Source organism: Psammomys obesus, unplaced genomic scaffold (assembly GCF_907164565.1).
Source record: "Psammomys obesus unplaced genomic scaffold, mPsaObe1.curated_primary_1811, whole genome shotgun sequence".
NCBI classification, from domain to species: domain Eukaryota; kingdom Metazoa; phylum Chordata; class Mammalia; order Rodentia; family Muridae; genus Psammomys; species Psammomys obesus.
This window is the reverse complement of record NW_026596039.1, coordinates 9,510,861-9,529,706: the sequence shown is the minus strand read 5'-3', so window position 1 is coordinate 9,529,706 and position 18,846 is coordinate 9,510,861. Positions and strand designations below refer to the sequence as shown.

Genomic DNA, 18,846 nt, shown 5'->3' with positions numbered 1-18,846 from the left:
CCAGTTTCCAGGTTTTATCCCCCAGTCCAAACAGGAGAGATTTCCCAGTTTCCAGGTTTTTCCTACCACGTCACCACAGGGCTCTATCAATAGCGCACAAACATTCATTTTGTCACAGAAAAAGAACAGATTCTGATCATCTCCTCAATGCCCAATTTTCCTCCCGTTGAAGGAACCACCTACCCTTTTCTAGACCTTGGATGGATGGGAATATGGATTTATAAAATACCTGGCCACATCCAGTCAATAAAACTCATTTTGAGAACCATGCCCACATACACAATTAACTGTCAGGTGATAATCTGGGCGGAGGAGGTGCGCCAATATCGGTTTCTGGAGGCTTTGTTTCATTTTCCCCTTTAGACTCAGCTCTTAATTTGTTTCTCTCTTTTTACAAAAAATGGACAAAATGAGGATGTCTTGCAAAACAAGAGCAAGAGTGTGATGGGGGAGATGAAAGCCATGCAGCAGTAATTCCAGCTCACGCCCTCCTGCGTCCAGAGCAAGGCTTTCTTTCCTTCTGCACGGCACTCTAAATTCCACACTGTGGGTCACAGCTTCCCTTTGAATTCTCAGCTTATGTCGCTATGTGTTGCCACCTTGATGCTATTTAGACAGTTTTCTTTTAGCACACAGACAGTGAACTGGTCCCGTTTAAACAGGCTGTTATTTGATAGGCGTGCATTCCTTCAGATCTGAAGCTGTACTGAACGTTGTTACAACTGTATCACACTCTGTTCTAATCAACCGTGGTGTAAATCTGGGTAGCACACTCACAAGGCATTTGCAAGATGGGGAAGAGAAAATAAAGCACAGGAAGACTTTAGGGTCATATAGCTCAGCATATTTAAAAGGCACAACTGTTCTCTGTGTAACATCTAAGAAAGTAGAGCTCTAAGTTCTACCTTGCTAAGGTAATTATTTTCTGTTTTAAACATTTAGCTGCATGCTGCTGTACCCTTGCTGGGCCTCAGAATGAAAGCTAGCAAACTAAGAGCCCTACTGTATGTTCTTCATTCCCAGCAATGTTCCTATGAGAAAACCTTATTAATGAGCTTGCAAACGAGCACCCAACAGGGAAATGTCACAAACAAGAGCGGCTAATGCCCCAGAAAATCAAATAACTGAACACTTGGCTGACTGTGGTGCCTTTCATATTTATAATAAAAAAGAGGAGGGGGGACTTTAATTCACTGATTCTGGAGGGGTCAACACCTTACTGAACAAAACAACTCATTTATTTATGTTCAGAAATCTCCAGATGATAAATTACATTGATGTTAATCACTTCAATGCATACTACACAATTAATATCTGTACTCACCAAAATTTAAGGGTTATTAAAAGTATGACAGCATACACATCTGGCTGATTTTTCACATAATTGGGCACAACAATTTCTCCTGGTACCACAAATAGAAGTACTAACAAACAAACACTACAAAATGCTGGTTCAATTAATTAGGACTTGAATCCACAAGACAAAAGCAATGCCCAGCTGTAGCTCAAGCCTTGTCTACTGTGCAACACAGACGAGCTACACATCTTAAGGGGGAAGCATGCCCCTTCCTTTCTTTTTATCGCTCCTCCCTCTGTCATCCTTCAAGTAGGACATTCAATGGCACACAGTGAAGGAAATTTCATTTTCCTCTGAACTTCATTTGTAAAACAGGACTTAACTTATTCGGAATTCCACCACCAGTCACTTGGCCCTGCTGATGTCCCAGTTGACATTCATTTATCTTAGATGGGACAGGGAGATCATCCCACAAACCTTCACTGTCCAAAACTGGCCACGAGGAAAGCGGCTGAAGATGCCTAACAGCACTTGGGTCTCTAGTCATCCACATCTTAGTTACTCGGGGAGAGTGTGAGGACTGTGAAGGGCTCAGATTTTCTGGTAACAGTTGATCCACAGTCATAGTCTGAAGAAATCTTCTTAGGTTACAAAGGAAAGGACATTTAGAAGAGCAATGTGGTTGTGGTGTCGCACGCCTTTAATTCCAGCACACAGGGAGGCAGAGGCAGGAGGATTTCTGTGGGTTACAGGCCAGCCTGGTCTACAAGGTGAGTCTAGGACAGCCAAGGCTACATAGAAAACTGTATCTCGAAAAAGCATAAAAAAAGAGAAGAAAAGAAAAGGACAATGGTATATTTAAAAAAAATTTAGATGAAGATGAAAACACATAATGAATAAAATCCATAACTTTACAGATTTTAACACAGGGGTCATAGTTAAAGCAGTAAAGTAGCCTAAGGAAAATAGATCTTATCAGTGACTGAAGAACTTAGCAAAATTCTACTGGGTAAATGAATCACATGTTACAAGCAAAATGTGGTGACTGATAACTCACCTTCCCAGGTCTATGATATCAAAGAAGTTTTTAGGGGCTAGTGACCCTATAAAGGTGATAACTTCAGGGATTAGGGTCATTTTTAAAAAAGGAGGTGGGGGAGGGGGAAGTGTACTGTTACTAATCATGGGTGTCCACAATAATTCAGTTTCTACAGACTGCTTTTGGAGCAACTGTTCTAAGAGCCCCAACCCTTTCCTTAGGCTCATCAAGACAGTAATGCTTGTCTGTAGAGAAAGAACTGCTGTGAGTGAACGGAGCTAACTACCACAATTGCTTAACTGCTAAGACTTAGGGCCAAATGCTTTTAAGCATCAGGCTTATGGACAGGAGTCTTTTAACAGGCGTTCAAGGAGCATCCAGCTGGTTGGGAATGATGCAGAGAATCCCAACTGTGTTTGGAGGTGCTGAAGACTTCCTGGCTGCCTTCACAAGGGTCAACACAGCTCTGGGAATGGAATACAATTCTTAGATGGAAGAGCCAGGTGACTTTCTAAATTTCTAAGAATCTTAAGCCAGACCCCCAACTCCCCTTGCGAATTGTATAAAGCTCTGTAATTCACAACCTTCCTTTACAAGATGTTTTTTTCATTTACATATTTTTAAAAGCATCAAGAATATACTGTCTATATGACTTTAGTTGAGAAAAGAGCACAGTGAATTACAAAAGCAGCTGCAGTAAAGGTGGGAACTGATCAGGATCTGCAGACTCAATTCTGAAGGTGTCACAGTGACTCTCCTGAAGGGAGGAGCCCATAGTACTTTGTTGGATTAGAGTCAAATGGATTCGGATACAAAGCTATATTCATTTTCTTGGAAGGAGAAATTCCACTCGAATCTACGGAAGATGAAAACAAGGCAAGAAATCATTTTCACATTTTCCAGAGGTATGGGGCATACTGTTTGAAATATTCTGCATTTGGCAGTGAGTGTAATTTTGTAAGTGGGAGGGGCTATACTCTATTTAAAAGATACTCCAGGAAACTACTTAAAGGGTTTAGGGGTGGAAGCCGGGTGGGTATCCACTCAGGACTCACAAAGGAGCTAATGTATTATTAAAGCTAATGGGCCCCTACAAGGAACGTTAATGGATATTAAGTTTGCTTAAACGAATTACATATTAACAAAGTCACAAGAAATCTACTATCTGCCAATTTAGATAATATCTGATCATTTCTGTTTTCCCATTATAGGGACATTACACCACAATAGTTTTAGTGATATGAAAATTATAAGCATGATGCTCATAATGAAGCTATATAATGAAGTAGAGGAAATGAATTAACAAGAAAAACCTTCATTCTCTAATGTAAATTGAGCCATGCTCGCAGGGTAAGAAGAGGTTTGGACGAGATGGTCTCTTATAAGCAAGTTTATAACTTCCCCTACATCTTGTTCTGCTTGAACAATTTAACCACACAATAAGGAGGGCATCAGCTAAAAAATGGCTTCCAAAGACAAGTTCAAACCCCAAGAACCTGTGAATGGGGCCAAATTTGGAAAAAGAATCTCTGCATGTGTAATTTTCAGGATCTCAAGATGAGAGCATTCTGGATTATCTGGGTGGGCCCTAAACTCAGTGACAGCGCGTCTCTATATGACACACAAAGATGCCTCCTGAGTGATGGGCATGAGCTGTGAACACCTAGTCCTGGTGTCATCTAAGACCATCAGAAAACAGATACTTACCTTATGATCCGTAACAGCAGCAAAAGTATAGTTATAAAGTAGCAATGAAAATAATTTGATGATCAGGGGTCACAACATGAGAAACTGTAGTAAAGGGTTACAAGTTAATTGAGAGCCACTGCCCTAATCCCTGGGAGAACTCCAGTGTACTTGCCCTGTAAGAAGCAGAAAGGACCCTTTCTAAGGCCTCTTCAGGAAAGGTGGTCCAAATAACCATCTCATTTTGGTCCTTTGGCATTTGGAATTTAGTGAATTTCTATATTTTTTTTTTAGGAAAGATCTGAGAAACCCTAATTGTGATGGTGGCCCTAGAGCACTAGCAAAAGAAATCGCAGAGCTGGTATTGCATTTCCTCCATTAGATTCCCAAACACTGTTCTCCTACCCAAACCTTTGTAACACCGCCCACTACACACATTCCAATATATTTGGGACTTCCAAAGGACAAATTGCAGAAAAAAAAATCTTTTGATGAAAAGTGAGAGAAGATGGTAACTTGGTTACAACCTTGGTTAGAGTATGGCTTGGGATAGAAAGATTTCCCCTCCTATCTGAAACAGAAGTGCTTGGAGGAGAAGGCAAGAAGAACCTCCTCTTTAATTTACAGGGGACAGTTAGGGACACTCTCACTCACTACAGTGTAGTATTATGGACGAAGTTCAATTTTTAACTCTCTGTTCTAATTAACACTAAACAAAGATGCAATTTAGAACAAAAGGTTGGTGTGAAATGGGAATAAAAATATGAACACCCAGTGTTTACAATAGATTAGAGGGAAGGAGGATCACCACAACAGACTTGGCCTGGAAATGATGACAGTCACCACTGAAAGAAGCTGATCTTAAGCCTTGTTAAAACAGACTGTCACTATTTTAGCTTCATGTTTGAGTTAGACACAGTATCTTCACATTCTCATTGGCACTTGATAATACAATAGCATTTCAGTACAATGATCTTTCTATTATTTTTCTACCATGACAACAGGGGGAAACCCATCTGCATGGTATAAAATGTATATGTGAATTTCAAGGAATGACCATTAGGAGTTTCTAAGCACTGGCCTCAAAACACGATGCTTGGCTACTCACACTGCACTTCTAGATACCGCTGGGTCTGCAGGTTTCCTGTGACTGCAGGGTGCTCCACCTGACAGATCACTGGGACCCCATCATCCTCCTTGTGCACCTTCAGCATCAGCTGACTGGTCACAGTGTACATGTCCGACCACTCTTCCACCTCTGATTTGCCTGTGGGAGACAAAATACATCAAGATCCTTTCCCTTCTCCCTATCCCAACGGTGTTACTTTGGGCAATATGATGGCAGTGTCATGGGTCAGGGCAATCTGGCAGGACAGCCCATAATGTAGTTATTTCCCTTAATTTCTTTCTTTTCAGCCATGCATAACAACATGTCAGATATATTCCAAACCTAAATAGTATGATAGTACACATTATTTTATTTAAATAGATTATGTATATTTCTTCTATCTTGGAACCTCCTGCCAAGCCAGTTGCAAGTCAAGCCATTTTGACTCTGGCTGCTTGTGGCAGTGGGAGGAGGAAGAGAAAAAGCTTTTCACCCTGCAGTCATTGGAACTTCAGATATCTACCAGGCTGCCACAGAAAAACCTTCCAAGGCTCAGTCCAAATCTCCTAAGTAATTCAGTCAGCAGTAGAGACATAAACAACCCCCTTTGCCTACCCCCATCATCAACAATTAAGAGGGAAGGTAACTAAATGGACTTACTTAATTGAAACTGTAATTGAAATGTTTAAACTCTTTATTCTTTTGGAAGATCACGAGAAATGCAGTGGCAGTGGGCTAGCGCAAAGTAAGATATAGGGCTTTGGGCCAGATGGGATACATGTCCAAGAACACCCAGAAAAAGAGGGAGGAAGCTTCCAGAGGAATGAATAGTCCTCGGCAGTCCCTTCCTGACCCCCAGAGGCACTCCCAGAAGCGTGGTACGTTATTAACTTTCTTTGAATGTTTTGTACTTAATGGTACACATTTAACGACTCAGTTCATTTCGACAGAGAAGCAGAGAGGAAACGAGAAGCTCCTTCCTTACCTAGGATGTAGGAGTTTAAGACAGAACAAGCGTTTGGAAACTTGCTGCTGTCTACACAGCTCTTCTTTTCTGGATATAGATTTCCATATCACCTTTCTAAAATGGCTGCTTTCTTCCTTGCACTGTTTACTTATTTAATGAGCATACATATAGCACTTACTCTGTTTCAGTGAGTTGTAAATATTCACTCATTCCATGTACATAATAGTACCCTATAACTATTGTTTCCATTTCAGAGGAAACAGAGGCACATGGCTAAGTATTTCTGTTAACAGAGGTAAGCTCCAGAGTATTTGTTCATACACTACTTTCAGGGCAATGTAGAAAAAAAAGGGAGCCAAATGCTGACAGCTGTGAGAGACAGGATGAACAATAGAAAATGGTCAAATAGGAACAAGGCTATAAGAGCTGGCCGAAGTGTCACCCCAAAGTCACAGTATGCAAAGAACAGGATGGCATATTGGGCAAAAGACAGGTTCACCAGCAAAGTCATCCCTGTACATTCATGATTAACATAAGGTCTTGGTCTGCAATGCAACTTTTCTTGCAGGAAAGCACATATTGACAACTGATGGTATGATGCATGTTAGAATGATTTGGAACTTTAAAAATGGCACACCATGAAAATGTGCAGTTTTGAACCACAAAACAGAGAATAAGAGCAATGAAACGTGAGGTACAGACAGAGACAGCCCCAGACTGCAAGCTATCCCTAGCACAAGCTCTTCCTGAAGAGTGCAAGCTTACAGGTTTGGTTCACCATCAACTCTCAAGCCACAGAGGAAGATTATGAACGAAAACAATGAAAGCCATCATGTTCTGGCCTCAGATGTTTTTGCTAACTGATTAGAAACCATATCTGAATGAATACTTTTGTTTCAGGGGCATTCGCTTATAATTTTCACAAAGGCCTACTTGTGAGTGCCAGCTAACTGCTTCACAGCTAGGCAGTCTGCATCATACCTTTGAGCTCCTTGTTCCCTTTGAACCATCTGATGGTCGTGGCCGGCTTGCTGGCCATGGCAGTGCAGTTGACTTCAATCTCCTCCCCTTCAACTGCCGTGTCTTTCTGGATATCAATCATCAAGTTACGTGGAGGAACTAGAAATTAAACACATATGCTTTGTAAATACAGGACCTGTTCATGGTCAGATTTTCCTGTTCGCTGGAATCAGTGTTCCTGTTACCAACAAAGGCAAACAAGGGACATTGCTAATGACATCACATCCGGATGGCAAAAGAAACTGCCAGAGGAGAAGAACTGGCTGGAAAATGCCATGTAAAGTGTATCATGCATAATCAGTTAATTCAGAATGTCTTTCCTAAATGTTTATTTAGTAACCAGGAATGACTCTCCAATTTCTGAATTATCACTGATTGAGGACTAACAATCCAGACATTAGTCATTAGATAACGAATAAGGAAATAGGTACAAAATCAAGCGGGGTACACAATATTGAAATTAATGTCCTTAAGCTGGAAGTCCCTGAAAGCAATAATTGTCCTTGAACTCTATCCTTGAATTTCAATCTTCATAGGAATGACTTCAAAGTCTACTAACAAAGATGAAAAGCTTGGGATCCCTTAGAAGAACCACTCATCACAAACACCTACAGGAAAAGTATGCCTCAAAACCAGATCCACTGAGCCAGAGAGACTCACAGAAGTCAGGACACACTCCTGTCCTCCAGTGGGTAGGGTGCCCTTAAACAGAAGGTTCAGCAATACAGGAAATTCCGGGTATGAGCAGATTATTTACCACACTCAGAATTCCAATGCTCAGACCTCGGAAAACAAAGGTGAGAGAGATTCTGAAGTGCTTGAAAGACATCCAGATATCGGAATTAAAACACTTTTCTATAAGCATATTCAATATTTCTGTAATAAAACAGTCAAAACAAAAGACTTGAGGGCTTACATGCTGAATAGCAATCAAGAGCGTGTACGTGACAGCAGTGATGAAGATGACGGGAGTTATCTCATACACACACACACGTACACACTGAGTTGAGGGTGAAACCTCATATACTGCGTGTGGTCCTACCTCATGACTGAGCCTCCTGAAATAAAAATCAGTAAGAATACAGAAATCAGTCGTGTGAGTCTAAGGATATGAGCCCTGGCCACCATGAATAAGCAAAGACAGGGTGAGACTTATGATTAATAAGTTTCTCAAGTCAGAAGAGAAACAAGAAATTAAATATGTATAAACATGACGTCCTGACCATCAAGTTGAATAATACATCCCTGATGCTGCTTCAATAAATTATGGGATTAAACCATGTTATTTGGGATTTCCAACTGTTCCAGTCCAATGTGAAAATTCTGTCCAAAGGAAGACTTTCATACTGAATTAGAGCAACTGAAAATTATTATAGAGAATGATGAAAGAGGAGAAACAAAATGATTTGTTGCATATGTTTCTCAGCAAGATGGCACTCCCTGGCAGCAAGGAGGGGTAACTGCAGAGCCTCTGCTCCGTTCCCATGTATGAGGAAAACATAACATGCTTGGTCAGGTGGTTGGCTAATGTGGAATGGCCCAAATGAGTACTGAACTCATGGCAAAGAACTACCCTGGCTTACAATTAAAAACACTAAGCCAAGGGGACAATTTAACATCCAGTTTACTTGTGTACAGCTGATTGAATTTTTAGAAACCCAAAAAGAAGGTGAGGTAACTTATTTGTGCAAATGACAGTCAGGTGGGTTACAGACTGCCACTTCCTATATCTAGACAGTACACAGGGAATACAGACAGTGCACACTCAGAGTAAGCAAACACTACTGCGCTCTGGGTGCAGGATGGTAGGAATCGTGAAGGGAAAATGCTAAGGTTGGATCAAATCTTCATGGAAACAACTGACTAAATCCGAAGAAACTAAGATCTTGGTAAGTGACATTATAAGAGAAATAAAGAGAGACTGAGGAGTGAAAGGCCACAGGAGGGTCCTCACAGACAAACTGAGGCACCGAAGAGAAAAGATAGCCACTTGGAGTCTGGGTGGAAATAAAAATGGTAATGAAAATAATCCTTGAGGTTGATATATTTTATACTTCCTGATAAGAATGGTAATTATGAATGCCATTGTCAGAATATGATGCTAAGGACCACAAGAGAGGGCAAATGGCTAAAGCTACTGACAATGCTGGAATTCTGGGAGAAACACATTGATGGGCACTCACAATTTAGGCAATTTCTCAATGGGAACAGTCCCAGAAGTTGCCCCACACAGATGACTAAGTCTCCATGGGATCTGGTACTGATGCAGCCTGTCAGTTGTGCTCTGTGTTGCCCTTGTTTTCTCACTATTTATGGCGGGCCTGAAGATACACCAAGACTCTCTACTCCAGGCCTCTCATACCCTTCTCCAGCTGCTCATTTCGTTCCCTGTTACTTTTCTTAAGGACAGACTGTTTCTTTCTGTGCATGGTTTTAGTCCTTGGTCACTGGGCTCAGTGTTTCTGGGCCCATAGCTGGACAGAAAGAACAAAACAGTGATGAAGCTGTGTGGAGAAAGAGGCTGTTCACATCATGGCAGACAGGATACCAGCAGAATGGACCTAGAAGGGCCCAGGACAACAAGATATAGCTCCAAGGACATGTGTCCCAAGGCACATTTCTTTCAGTGAGGCCCGGCCACCTCTCTCACAGATGCTATCATGTTACAAACCAATCTAAGGATGAATTCATTGATTAGGTCAGAGACCTCAGCATGCCAGCTGGTGAAAAAGCCCAGAAAACATGAAGCCATAACAGACAATTCACATTCAAATTGTAATAATCTCCAGTGGCATCTCTTGGTAGAAAGACTTTGCTGCCTCCATTTGGTCCTAAAGATGGTTGGTGTCAGTTACTCCCAGATCATCAACAATGTCTGCTAATTCAAAGTAAGGAGAGGAAAAAAGACCGGTGTACCCAGGACGGGAAAAATCCATGAATAGCACCTTTTACTTAGTTTTCTGTTAGGGGTGGGGTGGGGGGAAGAACTTGACAGGTAGTAAGGTCTGTATCTGACTCCCCCACCTCCACCCCCACACCCTTTGGTCTTAGCTTTCTCACTTTCACCTCTGTTGTAAATGATACACACTATGGGCCTATGAATTTCAGAGTAATCGGGAATGTCTGGTTCCCAGGATTACCTTCCTGGAAAGTTGGCATCTTCTTTACTTTAAGCCAAGGGAAAAGTGTAGAAAACTCCAAAAGCTGGAAAATATACCCCACGTAGAAAAACAATAGACTTGTGTACTGTTGAGGTCATTGTTTTGAGAAACAGCACAATGATTTCTCCCAAGCCCATAAATAGTTTTTTCAAGGTTGTGGCCACCCTGGCTCATCTTTGCTGAGATCAGAGGAAGAAAGAGGCAAGCAGAGTGGGAGTTGTCTGATTACAAGGATAAGATTTAATAATTTGCATTTTTGATGCCATAAAGATACTTCTCTCGGTCTTTTGTTCCCCTATGTGGAAACCCTCATTTAGTTTGAACTAGAAACACTCAGAGGTCTGTATTTCTTGGACTTTTAAAGAGCATCAAATTACTGAACAATACACATAAGGTCATTTAAATGTGCCTTTATGAAAACAGAAGGTTGGAAAAGAAAGTATCTTGGCCTATTAATCCTATCCCATTTTTTCCTTTAACTTCATCCTGGTTTCATAATGTCTATTCTAACACAAGAGGTTAGTAAAATATAAAATCCATTCTAGAAAGCTGAAGAAAAACTGTTGCCAGCCAAAGAATACACGATCCATTAAACAGACACAGCTAATAAGAACTTCCTGTAGCCATCAACGAAAACCAGCACAGACGCCTCTGGGAAGGAACATATAGAGGAAAACCTGAATGGAAATCACACACAGGGAAGCACTAGAAAACAACCCAGAATGTCAAGGTTCCTGCCAGCTAACCTCAAACCTATAAGCGTGCTAATTATAAATATTACGCCTACAACATTAAAAAAAATCAGCAATATCAAGATGAGTCACATTAATTACCACAAAAGAGGAGTCTTAAAGCTGATCAGTATGTGCAATCTCAGTCTAAGGTCCTTTAAAATAATTAGGTTCTCCCGTTCCTGGAATCTTAAGAGTGAGCACTAATCTTAGGAGGATGGGACTGTAATAATCTTAGCTACTGTTACAGTCACTGCACTCATTTCAGCACGGCATACTCTCTCCCTCGTTCATCTCCTCTTACAATCGGAATATAAAGAGCCCTACATTGTGAGTGTGGATAGGGGCATGAACTCACCATAAGTGGAAGGACCGAATACACTATGGCCCCTGAAATACACAGAAACTATCACAGGAGAGTTCTTGGTTTTTACATGGATGAGATCCAAACATAATGTAACTACATAATAGCATAGAAAACATTAACAGTCATTTCTGTATCTTATAATTATGCAAAAGTGTTTTTTTTTTTCTGAATGCATTAAGTAACTAATAGTCATGTACACTAAAATGAGCATCTTCAACCTATCGAGGAGTTTGACAGTTGTGTAAGTACATATGGAATCCTATTTAGAGCACCAGGGATAGCAATGAAGATGCTAATGCATCACTCTCCATTCATTATAATATCTAAAACTCTAAACCTTAGGAGGAAGGCTTGAATGTGTATCGGTGGAAATTGTCAGATTTTGGAATATGAAAGACTCTCACACTGATGACAACAATTTTACTCTGTCAAGGAATCCTAGAGTAACTTCAATGGAAAGAATATTAAATGAATGCATAATATCTGCAAAAAGAACATTGACTAGTATTACTTTCAAGTACACTTAAGTTAATGCTTTGATAAAAAGGAGACTATTACTTCTAGAATAATGAGACCTCCAAATGGATTACAGGGATGATGCCTCTAGGAAGTCTCCATGTTGACAGTTGAACCCAAGCACAGGGAACGTGCACAGTTGAACTGGGATGGCACGGTGACCGAGACACTGATAACTGACAGGTAGCAGTGTCTTGCCAATGGCCCAAAAGATGCGCTCCTGAAAACTAAATGTGAAGCTCCACAAATGTTCTGAAACACGGCACACGGGCTTTAACTAAGAATGTTTGCTCTTTGAGCCACAGCGGTTGTCAGGCAGAGTAGTAAGTACACAGAGTCCAGAGTCTTAATTCTGTATGTGCATATCTCCATGTCTCTATAACACATATGCGTGCACATATGTATATCTTTGTGGAGATTAGACTTCAGATATTGTTCCTCTGGCACCATCTACTTTTGTTTTCTCAGACAAGTCTCTCACTGACTTGGGATTCTCCTAATAGATCAGGGTGGTTGCCCAGCCCCAGGTAGCCATCCCCTTGCCTCTGTACTGTGAATTACAAGAGCATGCTATCGTGTCTAGATTCTAGGGACTGAACTCAGGTGTTTTCACCAGCTGAGGTACCTCTCCAGGTCCTCAGATTCTTAGTTCTTATTGTGTGCTTTGTATCCTCGGCAGAATTCCCATGAAATTAAAATATCAAAACCTAAAGGCTCCATATAGTAAAAACCGTTCTGAAAATTCAAAATGTTACAGGTACATTGTGCTTCCTTGCTGTCACTCTTGCAGTGATGCTGCAAGTGATGGCAGCTCCAGTGTAGATGGTCACTTTAAATTTGAAAAGGTGTATTCACACACATGGAGACAAGCAGAGACAGAAAACTTCAAATGCTTCCTGGTGAATTTGGCTCATCTGTACAACAGCAAAAGCTCTAGCAGAGCTTTCCGTGCAGATCTCACACAGATTAAATCAGGAGTGACGTACATGCAAAAGCTATAGACCTTTGCACACAGACCACACTAGGAACTGTGTGGCAAGACGTTAGGTCCCACCTTCTAAAAATCACAATTGGTCATACCAAGAGTACATGCAGGCTTTGGGCACATACTTTGGCTTAATGAATTAAAACCATTTTCCCTTTTACAGCTGTGTTTAAATAAAGCAATGAGGAAGCAGTTCAATATGCACATTTATAAATACATATGTGTGCACACACCCAGTGACAATGTCCTTCATATTTATCTTTCCTCTTTAATCTTCATATCATTACACCAAAGAGCTGCAGCCTGACCCCTCAAATAGACTTTGATTCATCATCTTGCTGAAGGAGTAAATCAGAGATCTTGCCTTTCCACAGTATTACGTCCTTGAAAGTTCAGTTCCACCCGCCTGGATCAGCTACTTACTGATATGCACCAGAGTATATGAACTCAGTGCTTTCAGCACAGAAATACTTGCTGACTATATCAAAACATAAAGCCATCACCCTGGCCACTGGCATTTCAGTGAAGAGCATAATCTGGTAACCACAAATGAGGACGCACAAGTCAGTGGAGGTGACCTCACAGCCTGTCATCACTTCTCTGGTGTTTCTGGTTAGTCCACTCTCAACTGCCTTATGTTGATGGCTCTACCTGGTGGCAAGGAATGTTTTGTGGGTATGACTTTCTGTTCTGTAGCATGATCTGAGCTATTAGTAATAAATAGGGCAACAGATAAATAAAGCCAAAGGAAAAAGGCTCAACCACATTCAAATAAGGATGGCAGTCATCAGGTGAAATCATCACAAGATACCTGAGCTCTGTCATGGGTGAAGGTTCAGGAGCCCATCTCCTCTCTTCCACAGAAGGGAAATAAAACTTGGGGTACTTTTGTCACACGAAAAGACGCATGTATTTGAGGGATCTGACCTTCTTGATCTTTGCTTGTTTCTGAAGCTGGTGGGTTGAAACCCAAGAGCAGGTATAATCTATAAAAATGGGCGACTGCTATTTCTGAGAACACTGATAAAATTGACTATTTTTAAAATTCAGCAAGATGGGTGGTGGTTCTTTCTAAAAGAAGTTGCAACAGTGAGACCGACTTATAACCCTTCCTTACTACTGAGAGCTATCTGGTAGCCTGAGCTGTCCCACTGGCTCCCCAGGACTAATAAGCAAGCATGTCTTACCCAGGACTGTGATGGTGGTGTAACTCTCCTGTGGGGGGGTCAGTGTAGAGCTGGCAGAAGTATCTGCCTTCATCCGAAATTGAGACGTTTGTCAGTGACACTTTGAGTTCACTGCTAGAAAAATTCAGCAGCTGAAACCTGCTGTCCTTCAAAGCTGTGAAACAAAACACAGTCAGTGATTGTGCAAAAGATGACGGACAATCTATTTTCCTTAACTAGGCAAGGGAAAAAGTCAGATGCTAGAAAAACAGCCACAGAATGGAAACAGTTTAAGTCTTTCTGTATCTGAACGGTACTATTTTAGGTTTCTGCAGTAGCTACATGCAAACAAATAACCAGCCTGACCTCTCCTAAAGAAACTTGTACACATACCATCAATACCACCACCAACCACCACCACCACCACCACTCTACTGGGACTATTCCATTGCGTTTCTTCAACACTTATTCATTCCTAAACTGTTTCAGGTTTCCTATTAGAGACTGGCAAAATGAAATGTGAAGGAAGGGGCCTATTTCGAGTACAACATGCCAGGCTCTCTCAGGTGGGCAGCAGAAATTCAGCAACAAAAAAGTACTTTTTAGAAAAAAAAAATGCAAAGCCCCCCCCCAAAAGAAAAGAAGAAGAAGAAGAAGAAGAAGAAGAAGAAGAAAAGAAAGAAAAACCAAATCAAGAAAATAATTTCAAAGCAAAATGTAAAATGCTGATTTTTAACATGTTCTAGAAGACTATTTAAATTGGCCACATCTGAATTTAGGGGATATTGATTGAGGTGGGATGGGGCAGCCTGACCTAAGGCCTATAGAGGACATAGCTGGTGACATACTTTTTTAGGTAAGTCCACCTTATGTGATCTGAAAATTGAATTTAGAATCACTACAAAGCACTGTATGTGGGCTTCTTGTTTAATATGAAGTCTTTTCCACAGTGTTATTATTTTTGGAAAGGCTATTCCCACCATGTGCATGTGGTATGCAGAGACCCATACCGTGAAACTGCTCTCTCTTTCCACCATGAGAGTTCTTGGAATGGAATTCAGGTGGTCAGGCTTGCTACATGCACCTTCAGCCTCACACATTTCATGGCCCTTCTTTAGTCCCTTTAAATGTTCCCTGTTTATTAACCTTTTCATTGAATGGACCAAAATACTAGGAGCAGACGGGAGAGCAAATAGCCCCGAACAGGGCATGATGGATACCTGCTTCAGTTAGGTGTCTTGTCTTGTCAAGCCATGGCAACCGTATGAGCCTTGGTGTCATATACAATTCAGTTTTAAAGGCTGGCTTTTGTTAAATTGCATCTGAATGGATTTCAGCCTATGGCTATCTCTGTACAACAGAGGTTATGGTGAAAGATCTGGTCCTGTCATTACAAGTATAGATTGCCTTGGAAATACCAATCTTTAAACCAAACAGGTTCCCTATCAGAATGCTATATTTTCCTTGCCTTACCCTATTTGAGTTGTTTGTGTCAGCTAAGTATTTGGGACTCGATTGCAATTCACCTTGAATTACTACAATCAATTCCTATTGCAAAGTAAGACTTTTAAAGGGGACCATTCAAGGTTTCTATTAAGTAGAAAGATTATGATTGCCTGTCTCTTCTTCTCTCTAAAGAATTGACTAAACTTTAAGCATCTAACATTAAATTAGAAAGAGGTGGCCTTGGCAATCTCTTTATCAAGACAATGCATAGGTTAAAAAAAAAGTTGCCATCTAATACTGTAGGTGGAGACTTACGCCTGAAGTCTCTGAAGTAAATGGTCTGCCTGTTGGGGTTCAGTAGTTGAATCACGGAGTCGTCACTCTTATTGACTTGGCAGCTGATGGTTGCAACTTCTCCTTCGATCACTGTCACGTCTTTAGTAAACAGATTCTGTCCATCACCTTTAAGAAAAGGGAGAAAAAGGTCAGATGGAACTCCCATCATTTAAAATTTAGTCCATGAGACCCATTACAGCAAAAAGAAGTTAGAAATCCTTTGCAAAAGTAACAGCTGGTATGGCCCTAAATACTTTTCTCCCTAGTTCACAGAATGAGTCATCAAACCAAGGGAGTTCTAGGTTAAGAAACAACTAAGCATGAAAGTGACATGGCTCAGAAAGAAGGGGTACTGATGTTCCAACCTCAGGTGAAGCAGTGTGCTGAGGAGGAACCAGAAAGACTTAGATTGCTGTGAACACGGAAGCTCTCTCACCTAGAAGAGGGAACATATGGTCAAGCCCTGACTACATGCCCTTGACCCAAGATAAACGTAAGGAAGGGTGGCTTATTGAAGAAGGAACAGGAAGGCTCAATAAATGACCTCGTCTAGTTAGCAGGTGCTGACATTCCCAATGTACAGGCAGTTCATTTTGTCATGTGAAGGGGTGAAGACCAAGCTGCCTATGACTCTTTGAGACCTCAATAAAAGCCAAAAGGCCTACAGTTTAGAGTCTGATTCAGCTGTCAAAAACACACCTTCATGACTCACCCAAAGCCCAGCACAACCCTGAGCTCACCATCCTCCCTAATGATCACCCCTTCAGCCACTAAAAAAATTTCCAGAACCTGTCAAAGTGTGAGAGCTTAGATGCACTGATATAAGGCTTGTCTCTATATCTGCTCTATTTGCAGCGTCGAGATTTGTTCTAGCAGCCAAAGCATCTCCTAAATGTGTGAAAAGATCACAGCACAAGGTAGAAGTTCAATTTAGAAGCAGATGATAAGGAATTGTAATGTGTTTGATTCTTTGGTTGGCATAACAGGGGACAGGGAAGACTGGGATATTCTTCTAACCTTTCGGAAGCTGAGATGTGAGTAAAACAGACTATACTTTCCAAACAAAAAGTGTGTTTATAGGCAGCAGATGTAACAGTCAGTCAAGAAGGGGGAAAAGATACCGCTCTTACATCAGGAAAATTATCTAAAATCCCGGAGCCAGTTTTCCATCTACAAAATGGGGGCAGTACTTAACAGCTACCCCATAAAGTTGTTATACACACAAAGCAGTTAGCACTGTGTCTAGCATCTCGTCAAACTAAACAGATGGAAACTGCTACTACTAGCATCACCATCACATGGTCATCATCATTCCTGCCACTTCTGCCACTACCCTGCCCACCCTCATCATTTCTCTAGACCACAAATCCACACACATTTGTTAAGGCATTATCACGTGTGGGAGCAGGATATGCAAGAATGCAAGCTCAGGATTTTTGCTCCTCAGGAGCTCTCTACGTAGCTGGCATGTATCAGCTTTGGGTGGCTTCTTCATCCGTGAAGAAAGGTTGTCACATCAAGAAGTAAAGGTCAAAGATAAATGCTACTTAAAAAAAAAAAAATCGAGGCAGCATAAATAGAAGTACAATTAGAATAAATGGAGGATTTCCACCTGCTATCACGTTTCTTCTGAAGGATCCTTTCTTGGCAGGACACAGTGGGGAAGTGTGATGGGGTGTCTAAGATGGCTTAAAGCCAAATCCACCTAGAAATAGAGCAGCCCCTGGCAGAGGATAAGAGCGTAAACTAGAAGAATAAGGGGAAAGATTATTACAGGCGCTGATAAACAGAATGCCTAGTGCTTTGCAGAGGAAACCCAAATGAGACTTGACCTTGAGCTCTAAGAGCCTGGGAATGAATCCTGCTGTGAGGACACAGTGCCCGTGTAGCAGGAAGGAGTGAGTGGGACTGTACTGGGAAGCATGGAGGGCTGAGTAAAAGGTGGTCAAAAAAACAATGAAGGGGTGTTTACTGTTTTTCCTCTGTGACTACTGTGACAAACAAAAAATTCAGAACCCAGCAGGAAAGAATGGGTTATTCCAAGATGCAAGCAAGGAACAAGGTGACTGGAATTCCTGCCAATCAAGCCCGCTTTTCCAGGCGGAATTGATGGCCCTGCATAACAGTGAACAGAAAGCAGGACACCAAACACCATATGTTTGCGGGGGAGACGCATCAGCTAAGGAAATTAAAGAAAAATTACGCTGGGAAATATGAGTGGGAAACGGTGTTAAGCCATGAGGCTTGCCTTTAGGAGACCAGAATATCAAACAAGATCTTTCTGGGGAAGGGAGGGGTTTCTTCTGTCTGCAGGGAGTTTATTAGTAACACAAACAAGATTCTTCAATCCACAGAAGGTACATGTGCAGAGGCTGCAAGCTGACAGGCACCAGTCCCTTTGGAAACCAACTTTGAAGCTCCTGAGACTTAAAGCTGCCTCTAATTCCATCCTGTTCTAATAAGACAGTTTCTGTGGAAATAACGATTGGCTTTGATTTTTACTTCTTCATGGAAGTCCTAAGGCCAGTATTTTCTGAGAGGAGGTTACTATACTCACAGTAGCCTCTATGTAAGGTGAGTGGAAGCTGAGGAGAGGAACATTGTTTTGCATTTTAAAAACTAAGGTAGTGGGATACAAAGTGAATAAAGTGTAATTAATAAAAATTTTTTAAAAACATTAAAAAAACTAAGGTAGTGACAGCTTCAAGTCAATTTTTAAAAGATACATTCTACACATTCCTAATTATTACTTTAAAATGGTGTATATGACCAGCCCATTTACCATGTCACCACGGAACAAGTCACTCAAGGTAAACTTGCCTTCTGTAAACTTTTGCCCTTGCTGTGCTGCTCTGAAAACTCATGATAGTATTGTCAATATTACAGAGTTACTATTTTTTTAATTGTTAAGATCAGTGTGTCGGGCTGGAAAGATGGCTCAGCGATTAAGAGCACTGCCTGTTCTTCCAGAGGTCCTGAATTCCGTTCCCAGCAACCACATGGCAGATCACAACCATCTAT

At 41.2% G+C, this 18,846-nt stretch overlaps 1 protein-coding gene across 1 annotated transcript in view; it reads right to left on the bottom strand.

The window, feature by feature from the left end:
- The window catches only part of Cadm1 (cell adhesion molecule 1), a 325,600-nt gene that overhangs the window by 48,780 nt on the left and 257,974 nt on the right, over positions 1-18,846 (bottom strand). The window contains 5 exon segments of the mRNA XM_055621779.1: positions 5,131-5,289; positions 7,079-7,216; positions 14,065-14,101; positions 14,103-14,218; positions 15,805-15,951. Coding sequence (XP_055477754.1) covers positions 5,131-5,289; positions 7,079-7,216; positions 14,065-14,101; positions 14,103-14,218; positions 15,805-15,951 — 597 coding nt within the window.